Consider the following 17,578-nt stretch of genomic DNA (forward strand, 5'->3'; position numbering starts at 1 on the left):
CCAGGACATGATGAATGAGAAGATCAACACTTTATTATGGGCAAAGTTGCAGCAGCTATGCATGTCGAAAACTCTAACTAGTAAGTTGTATATGAAGTAGTGTCTTTATGCTCATCGTTTGGAAGAAGGTGTGTCCATGCACAAACACTTAACTGTGTTTAAAGAAATTTTCGTGGACTTAGAAGCCATGGAGGTTCAGTTTGATAAAGAAGATTTTGGGTTAATTCTACTTTATTCGTTGCCCCCGTCTTATTTAACCTTTAGAGATACAATTTTGTATAGCCGTGAATCTCTCACAGTTGATGAAGTCTATGCTTCGTTAACCTTGTATGACAAGATGAAACATTTTGTAGCTAGATCTGACTCTTAGGGAGAGGGCTTCATTGTTCGTGGGAAATAAGAACGCAATACTGATGATAATCATGGGAAGACACGTGAACGAAATCCTCACAATAAATCTAAAGGTAGGTTGAGATATTCAAATAGAGGTAAAATCTGGAACTTTTGAAGAAGAAATGACACATTAAATCTGAGCTTTATAAGTTTCAGAACAAAATCAAAAGGGAGATGACAAATCAAAAAAGAAAACAACCAGAACAATCCGAGAAAGCTGATGTTTTAGAATACTACTGTGATGGTGAACTCCTAGTTTCTTTTGCCAACAACTCTAGAGTGATCGAGTAGTGGAACTTTGATTTTGGTTACACCTTCCATATGAGTCCCAATCGAGATTGGTTTACAATATATAAAATAATGTCTAAAGGTGTTGTTTTGATAGGAAATAATATTTTAGGTAAAATCGTAGGTATTGGTACGATCGAAATTAATATGTTCAATGGAGTCATAAAAAAACTTAGTGGCGTATGACATGTGTGACAGCCCTAAATTGACCCTAGTCGGAAAGTGGTTTCGGGACCACTAAACCGAGTCATAAAAATAATTAATTGTTATATTCTATGCTTACTATGTGTGTGCATGCATATGTGGAAGTTTCATTCTCTAATTTTACCAATTTTGTGAGAAATTATTAAATAGGGATCAATGTGAAACATGGTGAAATATGATAGGCTAATTTTAAATGGCTTATTAGTGTATGTTAACACAAAGGTGGAGTTGCATGTCAAATAACTCATTTCTTAAGGTTAGTGGCCAGCCATGACATGATGATGGGCAAAGAAAACATGTCCTAGACATGTTGGCCTAGTGCATTATGGAAGGGAAATAAAGAAATGAAAAAAAAAAAAGGGAAAATGATGAAGAAAAATGTGTATGGATACTCTTGTGCCGTGACAAAACAAAGAAAAAAAAGGGGAAGAAAATTGGTTGTTCATCCTTCCTCATTTTTGTTACAATTGCCATGACTTGAAAAGATGAAGGAATAGGGGAAATCTCCCTAAAGCAAATCGGCATTCTTCTTTAGCTAGCAAGAGGGTGATGAAAACAAAGCTTGGAACTTAAGCTCTTCTTGGCCGAATGTAAAGAGGAAGAGGGGAGAAAGACTTTCGGTCATGGAAGGAGAAGAAAGGTTAGTGAAAAGTGTTAGATTTGTTTTGAAATTCAAGCTTGTTTTAGGTTAATCATCTTGCTTCTTACTTAACCCAAGCCAAAAGAATCTTGAAATCTTGATGGAGGTATGGTACATTCGTTTATGGTTAATGGGAGAATAATTTGATTTTAGCCTTTAAACCTTGAGGAAGAAATTGTTGTTGCAAGAAGTTGAGCTTATTGATAGTATAAATTTCTAATGCACCTAAGGTAATAGCCGAACATGTAGTGGTTTAATGCCTTGAACAAGTGTCGTTTAGATGTTCTAAGATTGTCTAAATTAGATGTTTAATCATCTAAGGGTTCGGCATGGTGCATTCTTGAGAAGAGTTTGATTTGAAATCATGAGATCTTGTTGACTTGTGTTTAAGTTGTAATCGGCCATGGGCTATGGGTGTTTGCTAGTCTGGTTTTGTTGCATAGGTGTTAAATACCCTGTATTGGGAATTTGATGAATAAGTAGCAATAAATTAAGATGAGATTGAGTAAATTTTAGCTTAGTTGTGTTAAGTATTCGCAATAATCATAATAATGTATATGAATGCCGTATGTTTGTGTTTGATGGAGAGGTGAATTGTTTGATTTAGCTCCGAGCAAAGGGGACTAAATCGGACAAAGGAAAGGAGAAAGCAAACGAGTAGCGAATTGGAACCGTTCTACCCTACATAATGTAAGTCATTAAGCATATATTTGGTGTTGATGTAAATGACCATAATATATACGCAATTGTGTTTAAATGAGTTGATGTGTAAATGAAAATGTATGTGTATGGAATGATGCCATTGTTGAATGTATAAAGGCAGCAAAATGCATAAGGTATTGGTCTCGGCACTAAGTGTGCGGGTATAAATGGACACGGTGACAAGATTGGCACTAAGTGTGCGGGTTTAAAATTGTACAGCACTAAGTGTGCGAGTTTGATTATATAGCACTAAGTGTGCGAGCTGAAAATTATATAGCACTAAGTGTGTGAGCTGAAAATATATAGCACTAAGTGTGCGGATTCACTATATGCTCTTGCATTACAATTGGCACTGAGTGTACGACATTATCGAGTTAATCCCGGACAGCGGATCGGGTAAGTACCTTGAGCTCATGACGAATAGGCAATACGTTCATGCTCGGGGTTGAGCTTGGTAAGCTTTAAATCTATGTGATGATTGCAATTGTATGATTGTGGTGTGAATGAGTTGGTGTGTAAAAATGCCTCAAATATCTTATTGTATAGAATATGAAATGTGGATGTATGACTTGGTATGAGATTGAACCGAAAGGTCCGAGGAATTATGGTATAGTTTCGATATGGATGAAGTACCTAGCCTCGTTTATTGTTTGATGTTGTGAAAATTTTATTAATGGATGGTTGATGAATGCTTATGACTTACTGAGTTATAAACTCACTCGGTGTTTTCTTGTCACCCATTTTAGGTCTCTTGGACTCGTATTGTTGCGTGCTCGGAACTGTCGTTGAAGTCATCACACCGGCTGGAAATCTTTTGGTATTGTCTTCGTAGTTGAACTAGGAGAACATTTGGCATGTATAGGCTATTATGTTTTGCTGAATTGTGGGTTGTAAACTTTAAGCCATGTGAAAATGGCCTATGTGGTCGTTGAGTGGGATGCTAGAACCTATAGCCACGAGTCTTAGAAACTTTAATTTTGATAAGGTGGCCATAATTTGTGTCATGTATGATGGATGATTAGTAAGGCCAAGGAAAGATTCATGAAATTGGCATAGTCTACTGCAGTAACTGTTGCGGACAGCAGCAGTGATATGAGATTGAAAAATCACTAAAAATAGTATAAGTATAATTAAATAGTTAATAAATTATGAAATTGAACCTTGATGAATCTATTTTCATATGGACGAAACGAAACGACCATATGAGCAGTATACTGAGAGATATTAAAGTTCTCGTGAAACAGGGCCAGAACAGTTTCTGGATCCCCTGTCTCGACTTTGAAAATTTACCATAAATTATCCAGAAGGAATTATAAGTCGTGCCTTATATGTGCAGATTCCCCTTTGAGTCTAGTTTCATTAGAAACAAACGAAATGAGCATTGAAGCCCTGTACGAGAAGATATCCAGGTCGTAATGCGCGAAGGTCAGTGTAGTCGACCCCTGTAACATGGGCGACTTTAACTAATAAACTGTACCAATTGACCTGACCAAAAATTCTAGAAATAAATCCAGGGATGTATATATGAGTCTAGTTTCAGAGAAAATTTACGGAACTTATTTTCGAGTTCTGGAACTCGAGATATGATTTCTAAGGTAACAGTGACGCAGTTAGCTAGCCTGCCTGGAACAGAAATCAATTATTTCAAAGAGAGAAATAAGGGAAGTAAGCCCGGTAACACCACGTGGTCAAATCCAGTGACGGTCACGGGTTTGGGGTGTTACATTTTATTGATATCAGAGCTATGGTTTAGTCGGTTCTAGGACTACCATAGCGCGTGTGAGTCTAGCTATACATGCCCAAAATGTTAGTGCTTAGAAATGTGATGACTTCTGACGGTTGAAGTTTTTGTTTTGATTTGCAAATGGAACCCGGGGTAGAGAGACCCTTGGCGGATGACGTTGAAAGTGTAGCGGCTGTTCCTGCGCAAGGGACACCGCCTGTTGAGCCTCAGTCATCCGCGAATAATCAAGCTGAAGGGGCGAAACAAGCCTTCTTCACCATGATGAATGAGTGGGTCGCACAATATGCCCGAACCAATCCGGCTGTCCAACCATTCCTGAATTTAAATACTCCACCCAAGAGCCCGTAATGCCTCCAGTTACTGATCCTGTGAGGCTGAGTAAACCACCTGTGGACTTGATTAGGAAGCGTGGGGCCTAGGAGTTCAAGGCCATAGTTACTGATGATGCCGAAAAGGCCGAGTTCTGGCTCGATAACACCATTAGAGTGTTAGATGAACTGTCATGCACACCCGATGAATTTCTTAAGTGTGCTATATCCTTGTTATGAGACTCACTTACTATTGGTGGAGGACTTTAATTTCCATAGTCCCAAATGAACGAGTTACTTGGGATTTCTTTCAATCCGAATTTCGAAAGAAATACATTAGTCAACGGTTCATCGATCAGAAGCGTAAGGAATTCTTGGAACTTAAGCAAGGCCGGATGACCGTATCTAAATACGAACATGAGTTCGTAAGACTTAGTCGGTATGCTCGGGAGTGTGTGGCTGATGAGGTTGCTATGTGCAAGAGATTAGAAGAAGGCTGAATTTGAAGCTAGAGATTTTCGTAAAAGATCAACGGGTAAAGCTCCATTTTCGGCTGTAAAGAGGTTCAGGGAGGACACTAATAAGTCGAGGGCGACTGCGGGAATTTCCATCAGAGCCCGACCATTGACGGACTCCCGAGCTACTTCGGTAGCTAGTGTGGGCAATAATCGTCAAGAGAAACCTGAATGCCCCCAATGTGGAAGACGACACCTAGGTGAATGTTGGGGTAAGTCTGTTAATAGGGCCTGTTATGGATGCGGTTCGAAGGACCACTTCATTAGAGATTGCACGGAGCTAGATGAGAAGAATAAGATGCAAGGTGCAAGACCTAGTGAAACGACGGCTAGAGGTAAGCCCCCGGGAATTTCTGGAGGTAGGAGTGGTAATCAGAGAGGAGCCTCGACTGGTACTGTTCGATCCGAGACCCGTGCTCTGCTAGAGCATATGCCATCCGCGACGAGAGGTGGCATCCTCCCCGACGTTATCATGGTACTTTTACTCTCTTTGATACTAGTGTGATTGCATTGATTGACCCCGCTCTACTCATTCATATGTATGTGAAACCTTAGCATCCAAGAAGACTCGCTGTTGAGTCTCTTGAGTTCGTAATCGGTGTCAAACCCTTTGGGTCAATACGCACTCGTTGATAAAGTGTGCAAGAGATGCCCCTAATAATTCGAGAATCTGCTTTTCCTACCGATCCGATGCTTCTACCATTTGATGAATTCGATGTTATTCTTGGTATGAATTGGTGACCGTACATGATGCGGTGGTGGACCGCAAAAGGAAAACCATTGATTGGAGGAGTGCAAATAATGAGGTAGTCCGAGTCGAGTCTCTCGATTTAAAAGGAGTGCCAGCGATAATATCTTCTATGACCGCCGGAGATATGTGAAAAAGGGTGTGAAACATACCTTGCATATGTGTTTGAAAGTAAAGAGACGGAAAGGAAACTCGAATCGGTACCAGTGGTTTGTGAGTATTCAGATGTTTTTCCGAGGAGTTACCGGATTGCCACCGGTTCGAGAAGTGGATTTCGCATCGGTTGTACCGGTACTACGCCGGTCTCAATAGCCCCGTATCGTATGGCATTAACGGAATTAAAGGAATTGAAGGTTCAATTGCAAGAATTGACGGTAGAGGTTTCGCTCGACCGAAGTTTTTCTCCATGGGCGACCTGTATTGTTTGTGAAAAGAAGGACGGAACCATGAGGTTGTGCATCGACTATTGTCAACTCAATAAAGTGACGATAAAGAATAAATATCCATTGCCATGAATTGACGATTTGTTTGATCAATTAAAGGGAGCCTCAGTGTTTTCAAAGATAGATTTGGGGTCGGGGTACTATCAGTTGAGGGTCCGAGAATCGGACATACCCAAAACCGCTTTTAGAACGAGGTACGGTCACTACAAATTCTTGGTGATGCCGTTTGGGCTTACTAATGCCCCTGCGGTATTTATGGATTTAATGAATAGAATTTTCAGGCCATACTTGGATCGGTTCGTAGTTGTATTTATCGATGACATTTTGGTCTATTCGAGAGATGAAACCGAACATGCTGAGCACCTGAGGCTAGTGTTGCAAATTTTACGAGATAAGCAGTTATACGCAAAGTTCAGTAAATGTGAATTTTGGTTGAAAGAGGTTAGCTTTTGGGGCACGTGGTGTCCGCATCAGTGTCGGTGGACCGAACAAAATTTCGCCATAGTCGATTGGAAACCTTCGCGAATGTTACCGGGTTAGGAGCTTTTGGGGCTTGCCGATTATTACCGACGATTTGTAAAAGGTTTTTCGATGATAGCTGCACCGATGACGAAACTACTCCAAAAAGATGTTAAGTTCGAATGGACGGAGAAATGTCAGAAAAGTTTCAATCAACTGAAAACTTATTTGACTGAAGCCCCAATTCTAGTGCAACCCGAATCGAGCAAAGAGTTTGTCATTTATAGTGACGCATCCCTACTTGGGTTGGGTTGCGTATTGATGCAAGAAGGGCGAGTTGTGGCCTATGCGTCGAGACAATTAAAGCCACATGAGAAAAATTATCCGACCCATGATCTCGAATTGGCTGCCATCGTACCCGCCTTAAAGATATGGCGACATTACTTATTTGGTGAGAAGTGCCATATGTATTTGGATCACAAAAGTCTAAAATATTTGATGACCGAAAGAGACTTAAATCTGCGACAAAGACGTTGGCTCGAGCTGTTAAAGGATTATGAGCTGGTCATTGACTATCACCGGGAAAGGCTAATGTGGTTGCGGACGCCTTAAGTCGTAAATCACTATTTGCTTTATGACGATGAATGTACACTTGTTTGTTCTACCCGACAATGTGTTAGTAGCGGAATTGAAAGCCAAACCATTATTGATACGTCAAATTCGTGAAGCTCGTAAAGTCGACGATGAGTTGGTTGCAAAACGGGCTGAGTGTGTTCGAACAAGGACTCGAATTTCAAATCGATGATGACGATTGTTTGAAGTTCGAAGTCGTCGTGTGTTCCAAAGAATTGAACTTATTTCGATAATTCGAACAAAGCCCATTGTAGCCAAATGGCAATCCACCCGGGGAGTACGAAGATGTACAATGATTTGAAACGTCGATTTTGGTGGCATGGTATGAAACGAGACATCTCTGACTTTGTTTCGAGATGTTTAATATGTCAACAAGTGAAAGCGGAACATCAAGTGCCTTCAGGATTACTTCAGCCGATCACGATACCCAAATGGAAATGGGATCGAGTAACAATGGACTTTGTGTCTGGGTTACCATTGACTCAGAATAAGAAAGACTGATGCGGGTCATTGTTGATAGACTGACCAAGTCTGCTCATTTTATTCCTATCCGCACGGATTTTTCGCTTGATAAATTGGCAGAATTATACGTCTCCCAAATTGTTCGATTGCATGGGGTACCTATTTCTATCGTGTCGGATAGAGACCCAAGATTTACATCGCGATTTTGGAAGAAATAGCAAGAGGCTTTGGGTACCAAGCTGCATTTTAGCATGCTTTCACCCCAAACCGATGGTCAATCCGAACGGTAATTCAAATACTCGAGGATATGTTGAGATATTGCATCCTTGAGTTTAGTGGTTCATGGGAACGGTATTTACCTTTGGTTGAATTCGCTTACAACAATAGCTTTCAATCAAGTATTAAGATGGCGCCTTACGAGGCTTTATACGATCGTAAATGCCGTATCCCATTATTTTGGACTGAACTTAGTGAAGGAAAAATCTTCGGGGTTGATTTGGTTAAGGATGCCGAGCAAAAAGTTCGAGTAATTCGTGAAAGTTTGAAAGCTACTTCGGATCGCCAAAAGTCGTATGCGGATTTGAAAAGAAAAGACATTGAATATCAGGTTGGAGACATGGTATTTCTCAAAGTCTCACCTTGGAAGAAGGTGCTTAGAATTGGCCGTAAGGGCAAATTGAGTCCGAGGTTCATCGGTCCGTATGAAATATCTGAACGAGTTGGGCCAGTAGCGTACCGATTAATTTTACCCCCTGAGCTCGAAAGGATCCACAACGTTTTCTATGTCTCGATGCTTCGACGATATAGGTCTGACCCGACACACGTAATTACTCCATCTGAGGTCGAGGTTCAGCCTAATTTGAGTTATGAAGAAGAGCCGGTTCGCATTCTGATGTGCGAAGCAAAAGAGTTGCGCAATAAGAAAATCCCATTAGTGAAGGTGTTGTGGCATAAACACGGAATTGAAGGAGCCACTTGGGAACTTGAGGACTCTAAGAAAGAGCGATATCCGAGCCTATTTACCGGTAAGATTTTCGGGACGAAAATTTCTTAAGTGGGGGAGAGTTGTGACAGCCCTAAATTGACCCTAGTCGGAAAGTGGTTTCGGGACCACTAAACCGAGTCATAAAAATAATTAATTGTTATATTCTATACTTACTATGTGTGTGCATGCATATGTGGAAGTTTCATTCTCTAATTTTACCAATTTTGTGAGAAATTATTAAATAGGGATCAATGTGAAACATGGTGAAATATGATAGGCTAATTTTAAATGGCTTATTAGTGCATGTTAACACAAAGGTGGAGTTGCATGTCAAATAACCCATTTCTTAAGGTTAGTGGCCGGCCATGACATGATGATGGGCAAAGAAAACATGTCCTAGACATGTTGGCCTAGTGCATTATGGAAGGGAAATAAAGAAATGAAAAAAAAAAGGAAAATGATGAAGAAAAATGTGTATGGATACTCTTGTGCCGTGACAAAAGAAAGAAAAAAAGGGAAGAAAATTGGTTGTTCATCCTTCCTCATTTTTGTTACAATTGCCATGACTTGAAAAGATGAAGGAATAGGGAAATCTCCTAAAGCAAATCGGCATTCTTCTTTAGCTAGCAAGAGGGTGATGAAAACAAAGCTTGGAACTTAAGCTCTTCTTGGCCGAATGTAAAGAGGAAGAGGGGAGAAAGACTTTCGGTCATGGAAGGAGAAGAAAGGTTAGTGAAAAGTGTTAGATTTGTTTTGAAATTCAAGCTTGTTTTAGGTTAATCATCTTGCTTCTTACTTAACCCAAGCCAAAAGAATCTTGAAATCTTGATGGAGGTATGGTACATTCGTTTATGGTTAATGGGAGAATAATTTGATTTTAGCCTTTAAACCTTGAGGAAGAAATTGTTGTTGCAAGAAGTTGAGCTTATTGATAGTATAAATTTCTAATGCACCTAAGGTAATAGCCGAACATGTAGTGGTTTAATGCCTTGAACAAGTGTCGTTTAGATGTTCTAAGATTGTCTAAATTAGATGTTTAATCATCTAAGGGTTCGCATGGTGCATTCTTGAGAAGAGTTTGATTTGAAATCATGAGATCTTGTTGACTTGTGTTTAAGTTGTAATCGGCCATGGGCTATGGGTGTTTGCTAATCCGGTTTTGTTGCATAGGTGTTAAATACCTGTATTGGGAATTTGATGAATAAGTAGCAATAAATTAAGATGAGATTGAGTAAATTTTAGCTTAGTTGTGTTAAGTATTCGCAATAATCATAATAATGTATATGAATGCCGTATGTTTGTGTTTGATGGAGAGGTGAATTGTTTGATTTAGCTCCAGAGCAAAGGGGGCTAAATCGGACAAAGGAAAGGAGAAAGCAAACGAGTAGCGAATTGGAACCGTTCTACCCTACATAATGTAAGTCATTAAGCATATATTTGGTGTTGATGTAAATGACCATAATATATACGCAATTGTGTTTAAATGAGTTGATGTGTAAATGAAAATGTATGTGTATGGAATGATGCCATTGTTGAATGTATAAAGGCAGCAAAATGCATAAGGTATTGGTCTCGCACTAAGTGTGCGGGTATAAATGGACACGGTGACAAGATTGGCACTAAGTGTGCAGGTTTAAAATTGTACAGCACTAAGTGTGCGAGTTTGATTATATAGCACTAAGTGTGCGAGCTGAAAATTATATAGCACTAAGTGTGCGAGCTGAAAATATATAGCACTAAGTGTGCGGATTCACTATATGCTCTTGCATTACAATTGGCACCGAGTGTGCGACATTATCGAGTTAATCCCGACAGCAGATCGGGTAAGTACCTTGAGCTCATGACGAATAGGCAATACGTTCATGCTCGGGGTTGAGCTTGGTAAGCTTTAAATCTATGTGATGATTGCAATTGTATGATTGTGGTGTGAATGAGTTGGTGTGTAAAATGCCTCAAATATCTTATTGTATAGAATATGAAATGTGGATGTATGACTTGGTATGAGATTGAACCGAAAGGTCCGAGGAATTATGGTATAGTTTCGATATGGATGAAGTACCTAGCCTCGTTTATTGTTTGATGTTGTGAAAATTTTATTAATGGATGGTTGATGAATGCTTATGACTTACTGAGTTATAAACTCACTCGGTGTTTTCTTGTCACCCATTTTAGGTCTCTTGGACTCGTATTGTTGCGTGCTCGGAACCGTCGTTGAAGTCATCACACCGGCTGGAAATCTTTTGGTATTGTCTTCGTAGTTGAACTAGGAGAACATTTGGCATGTATAGGCTATTATGTTTTGTTGAATTGTGGGTTGTAAACTTTAAGCCATGTGAAAATGGCCTATGTGGTCGTTGAGTGGGATGCTAGAACCTATAGCCACGAGTCTTAGAAACTTTAATTTTGATAAGGTGGCCATAATTTGTGTCATGTATGATGGATGATTAGTAAGGCCAAGGAAAGATTCATGAAATTGGCATAGTCTACTGCAGTAACTGTTGCGGACAGCAGCAGTGATATGAGATTGAAAAATCACTAAAAATAGTATAAGTAGAATTAAATAGTGAATAAATTATGAAATTTAACCTTGATGAATCTATTTTCATATGGACGAAGCGAAACGACCATATGAGCAGTATACTGAGAGATATTAAAGTTCTCGTGAAACAGGGCCAGAATGGTTTCTGGATCCCCTGTCTCGACTTTGAAAATTTACCATAAATTATCCAGAAGGAATTAGAAGTCTTGCCTTATATATACAGATTCCCCTTTGAGTCTAGTTTAATTAGAAACAAACGACATGAGCATTTAAGCCCTGTACGAGAAGATATCCAGGTCGTAATGCGCGAAGGTCAGTGTAGTCGACCCCTGTAACATGGGCGACTTTAACTAATAAACTGTACCAATTGGCCTGACCAAAAATTCTAGAAATAAATCCAGGGATGGATATATGAGTGTAGTTTAATGGAAAATTTACGGAACTTATTTTCGAGTTCTGGAACTCGAGATATGATTTCTAAGGTGACAGTGACGCAGTTAGCTAGCCTGCCTGGAACAGAAATCAATTATTTCAAAGAGAGAAATAAGGGAAGTAAGCCCGATAACACCACGTGGTCAAATCCAGTGACGGTCACGGGTTTGGGGTGTTACAACATGTACTATAATTGAAGAGAAATTTAATTTTATTGAGTACTCTTGATTTAAAAAGGTATGGGTATACAATTAAAAGTGGGGTTCTGAAGATTAACAAGCGTTCATTCATTGTGATGAAAGGGTAGAGAAAGATTGCCAAGTTATATGTTTTGCAAGGTTCAACTGTTATTGGTGCCACATCTGCCATTTCCTCTTCCTTGTTAGATTATGATGTTATTAGACGTTAGAATATGTGTCTAGGGCATATGAGTGAGAACAACATGATAGAATTGAGCAAAAAAGGTCATCTTGATGGACAAAACATTAACAAACTGAAGTTCTATGAGCACTTCATTTTTTGGAAGCAAAAGAGAGTTCAATTCACAAGAGGAAACTATAACATGAAGAGAATGCTGGATTATATTAATTATGATATTTGAGGACCATTTAGAGTGCCTTTGAGGGGTGACGCTAATTATATGCTTATGATCATTGATGATTTTTCTAGAAAAAATTAGGCATTCTTCTTGAAGTAGAAAAATGATGTGCTTTTCATGTTTAAGGCCTGGAAAACTATGATTGAGAAGTAGACAAGAAAATAGATAAAAACAACTCCACACAAATAATGACTTGGAATTTTTTTTAATTAGTTTAATGAACTATGCAAATAAGAAGGGATTGTGAGACACTTGATAGTTCGCCATACTTTACAGCAAAATGACATTGCAGAATGGATGAATAGAACAATTATAGAAAAAAGTTTGATGTATGTTGTCATATGCTTGTTTATCGAAGTTTTTTTGGGCTGAAGAGCCTTTACTGCATGTTTTTTGATTAATCAATCTTCGTCAGTTGCCATTGAGAAAAATACTCTACAAAAGGTATGGTCTGATAATCCTGTTAATTATTCTAATTTGAAGATTTTTGGATGTCCTGCGTATGCTCATGTTGATAATGAGAAATTGGAACCTAGATCCATTAAATGTATTTTTCTTCATTATAAGGCTGGTGTTAAAGAGTATAAGTTATGATGTCTTGAAAATATAAACGTTGTGATTAACAAAGATGTTATTTTTTATGAAATTGCTATGCTACCTAACTTACCTCTTAAAGAATCTTCCAATAAAAACTAGCAAAGTTCAAACACACATATGGAGCAGGTGGAGCTTTAGATTGATCCAAGACCTACAATACAGTCTACTCCTCAAGTTAGTATAGAAACTCAGAGTAGAGTTACTTCTTCACCAAAATATTCTATTGCCAAGAACAGACCTAAAAGAGAAATTAAACCTCCAAAGAGGTACGCCGAGGTTGATCTAGTTGCTTATGCTTTAAACATGGTTGAAGATATAGATACAAATCAAGAGTCATCTACTTATTTCTAAGTAGTTAGCTGTGAAGATTTAGGAAAGTGGATGTTTTTTATGCAAGAAGAGATGGAATCAATCCATAAGAAAAGAACATTGGACCTAGTGAAGCTTCCTAAGGGTAAAAAGGTTGTTCATAGTAAATGAGTATTCAAAAAGAAAGAAGAGACTCTAGAGTTGAAGAACCCAAGTATAATGCAAGGCTGATTGCAAAAGGTTACAGTCAGGTTCCAGGTGTAGACTTCATACATATGTTTTCTCCAATTCTAAAGCAGAATGCCAAAACAACCATACTGCCTTTGGTGCCCTAACATAGCTAGTAGATGTCGTGACACGCCTTTGGAGCAAAGCCAAAGCTAAGCATACTGACATTGATGTCGCGACACAACAAGATGATGTCACAACATCGATCATGTACATGAAAGCATTAACGAGTTAAGGGGATTTTGGACCATACAAAGAAAATTAATGAATAAATATCAATCGACTTAGGTCTAAGGAGGATGACTAACCCTAACATTATAAATAGACTCATTAAACACTTGAGAGGGGACCTTTTTTTAACTTAGAATTTTCTTTTTAATCTAGTTTCAGTTTTTAGTTCTTTTTAGCCTTAAGCTTTATTTTCATTTGTTTCTGCTCGCGATATTCAAAGAATCTAATTTGTGGATTCGACCAAAAACTTTATGGATTTATGTGCTTTAATTTTTCAATAAATCAGGATTCTTCTTACACCTTTGATTCCTGATTCATTATTCATGTTCACTTTATTTATCAAGTTTATATTGTTTGAGAAATCCATAAGTAACTAATCCTGTTATGAGAGATTAGCGAGTGAAAGTGTGATTAACTAATTTCTATGTAGGGTTTCTTAGCAGATTAGTTGTTTAGGATAGGAAAAAACTTAAACCCTAGGCTTGACAACCCTAGGAAGTCATCTAGGTGGGAATTAACCCAAAATTGGTATTGCCTATTCATGAACCCCTTGCCCCAAATCAGTTTGGACTGTGAGGACGAGAGATAAGTAGCTCTTGTCGACTCGTTAGTTTAGCAGAAGATCTCTTGCTAGGGTAACAACTAGTTGATTAAGTAGAAATCCAATATAGGAATTAGTTATGACCACTGAAGCGAGGTAATCACCCATGTTTAGATTTGGTTGAGTTTATTTCACTATTTTATGCATGATTTATTCTTGCCTTTAGGAAAATAATTCCTTTTTAGTTTATATTTCGTCGTACTATAATTTATTTAAAGTACTAATTAATTCTATTTACGTTTAGGTTAATCTTAATTTAGTACTCGCCTCCCTTGGGTACAATCATCGGAGTACTTACCTACTTCATTGTAAAACTATATTACAACCTGACTCGATACTTGCGAACACCGCCTCAATTCCACAATTTTAGTAGCAGTATTCACACTTTGAACATTAGTACATCTGAAGGTTGCCAAACAGCAAACAACAACACCAGGATTCACCACTAGATACGTTAACTACTTTAATACCAATTATTGCTACCTACAGCTGTTGTTTTCTTAATATGAAAACTTCTTGACTTCAGTGGCCACTATGGCTTGACACTGTGAAAAAATGTGCAAACAAAAACAAAAAACACCAAGGATTTATTTACATAGTTCGATTTCCCTATGTCTATAGGGCTTAGGTCAATGAGTAATCCCACTATCTTTAATCCACAATATATCAAATGGTCACATTTTATCACTCCCCAAGTATATATAGAGAACTTACCTTTGAACATAAATACTAAAACACTCACCTCCAAATCTTGCCCTTGAGAACTTGGGCAATAAACACTCAATAATGTTTACAATATAGTTTGCACTCTCTCAAAAAATAGTTCCTCAATGAACAGATTCAATTGCTCTTAATAAATACTCTTACATAACCTAGCCAAGCCTCAAGTATAATAATCAATCTGAACTACAAACATAAAGTCTAAGTGAATACAAAATAACACCTTCAAAATAGCTATTACAATATCAATATTCAAAGCACAATCAATTAAAGATATGCTTTTCAAAATCAACAACACAATCTTGATTTGATCTCCACATTCCAAGGGTTGGATAGATTCAGTCGAATCCGGTCCAATATTCAAAGTTCAAATTTTGATTTCCATAGATGGACCATAATATCTTCAATATAACAACACGTTAACATATCCTAATATTTTCTTTATTAAATTGCAAACTCAAATAAGACAAATAATCAACTAACTTAGTGACAACATATAATGGGCATTGTCGAATGCCACATCTTGTCTAATCATCATATATTAATTTATTGTTGTTTTGTTCTTGTTTCTAATAAATTTCTTAATTGGATGTTAATTTAGTGAGGAGATTTAAAGGGAAAAAAAAGACTTCATATCAAAAAGACTTTTCTTAGTAGAAGATAGAATAATTTATAAAATCAACACATCAATCACATATAATATATGATATCAAATAAATTCAAGTCAATGGACAATATTCACACGAAAATAAAAACGCAGGAGGAGGAAGCTTCCAATCAGTTTATTTATAGATAGAATGGTGTTTACAACCTTCACCATTCTAATTATTAAGTGGAGACGTTCTTATTTATTCAAGTATTCGTATTTATATGTATAAAAAAGGTATTCCTATTTAAAAATCAAGCAGCTAATTAATTAGACCAAGTTGCTGTTGCGTGGTCAAGATTTTTTTTTTTGTTTTTAATATTACTAGGGAGAAACCAACCAGGTATTACATAATATGTTTTCGACAATAAATTATTTCCAAGTCTGCTGGATTTCTCAGTATAAATGTTTGTGTTTTGTTAATGAAAATGAAGCAACAATTCTACTAGCTTTCATATACATTTCGCCCCAGAAATTATAGTAAAGCAGAGACAATGAGAGGATTATCGGTGTTGAGTTGGATTCTGATCATCTGCGTCTGCCAAGTAGCAGTGCGAAGCCAATACTACTCGGACACCCTACCATATCAACCCAGGCGAGTTGTGGTCACCAATCTTCACTTCTATATGCACGAATTTACGGGCACTACAGCAGTCGTGCTAACCCAAGCTAACATCACAAGCAATAACTCATCAGTACCATTTGCTACCCTAGTTGCCGTTAATGATCCCCTCAGGACTGGTCCTGAGCCTGACTCAGAGCTGATTGGAAATGTTCAGGGTATTTCCCTCCTAGCCGGATCAAATGCATCGAGCACGCAGTACATAGAATTTGGATTCAATACCGGTAAGTTTAACGGCAGCTCTCTAAGCGTATTTTCAAGGGGAGACCCTGGGCTTGCGGTGGTCGGAGGAAGAGGACAATTCGCGATGGCAACAGGGACTGCACTATTTAACCCTATCCTTATAAATGCCACCAATGTCATTATTGAATTTAACTTTACTGTAGTTCATTACTAAGATGTTATTTACAGATACAATCCTCTTGGATTGTGTAAAGTCATATGATTCTGCTCCACTTGATTAGAATAAATGTATGAGAAATATATAGGATCATATTATTAAAAATTAAAATTCTCATACTTGATCATTGTACTTTATCATTATATTAAAAATAAATATTAGTTTCTTAGCTACAAAAGGACACCAATAACTGTATCTACTCAGTATTTATCTTCATATCTAATAGAGGTTGGTTTATGCAAAAATTTGGAACGTTTACTGATAACGAAACAATTATTATATGGTGTCAAATCAAATATTGCAACAAAAGCAAGTTTCTGGACTATTTGGCGTTGACTGCAACAAAGCAATCACGAAAACTTAAAAGAACTTAATATGGGCATTGGTGTGTTTGATTCTTTTGCCCTTGACATGTTTACTTTGCTCTATATATCATAATAAATATATTCTTATGTTGAGATGAAATAATCTTGAGACTTCAATTCCCAAAAATATGATCCAGATAACCAAAGTTTGATCAAAGCCAGAGAGAAAAGTTTTATTATTTTTATTGATACCAAATTTTGTCCAAGTCGATAAATCCAGATTAGGCCTCTATCAGATCAACAAATCATGGCATAATGCCAAATTTTGCAATCGATATTAGACTTTTTTTTTTAATTAGGATGTTATTATTTTCTTTTCGCTAAATTTAACTCTCAACCTTTTGTAAAAATCAAATTTGACCATCAACCTTTCAAAAATAGTTAAATTATTGTGTTTTAAATGTATATATTAACTAAAATGTTAAATTTTTAAACATGATAGCGCTCATAGCAATCCATATGTCTTTCATGCTAATTTATTTATTTTTGATGGTTTTTATATGTTTTATTAAGATAGGTAATATTTATATTTAACTGTTGAAATTGGATAGCTTTAGAGCGCGTTTTCAAAAACAGTAATTGATTTCAAAATAACACGAAAACAAGCAAAGCTTCTACAATGAAAGTATTTTCCAAAATTAACCACTTTTCCTAAAAATGACTTAATCAAATCGGTTTCCTAGAAATATCCATGATGTTAAGGTGTGGCAATAGCGGTATGCATGTCTAGGATTGGATCCGAAGGAGCTTGGTACTTAGCAGCATC

At 37.4% G+C, this 17,578-nt stretch overlaps 1 protein-coding gene across 1 annotated transcript; it reads left to right on the forward strand.

Moving 5' to 3' along the window:
- The first annotated feature begins 15,771 nt into the window (after positions 1-15,771).
- LOC108452510 (dirigent protein 4-like) lies at positions 15,772-16,625 on the forward strand. Its single transcript, XM_017750306.2, has one exon. It carries the CDS (start codon positions 15,920-15,922, stop codon positions 16,442-16,444), a length of 525 nt encoding a protein of 174 aa, XP_017605795.2. The 5' UTR covers positions 15,772-15,919; the 3' UTR covers positions 16,445-16,625.
- The last annotated feature ends 953 nt before the right edge of the window (positions 16,626-17,578 follow it).

The sequence above is a fragment of the Gossypium arboreum genome, chromosome 5 (genome assembly GCF_025698485.1).
Source record: "Gossypium arboreum isolate Shixiya-1 chromosome 5, ASM2569848v2, whole genome shotgun sequence".
Taxonomy (NCBI): Eukaryota; Viridiplantae; Streptophyta; class Magnoliopsida; order Malvales; family Malvaceae; genus Gossypium; species Gossypium arboreum.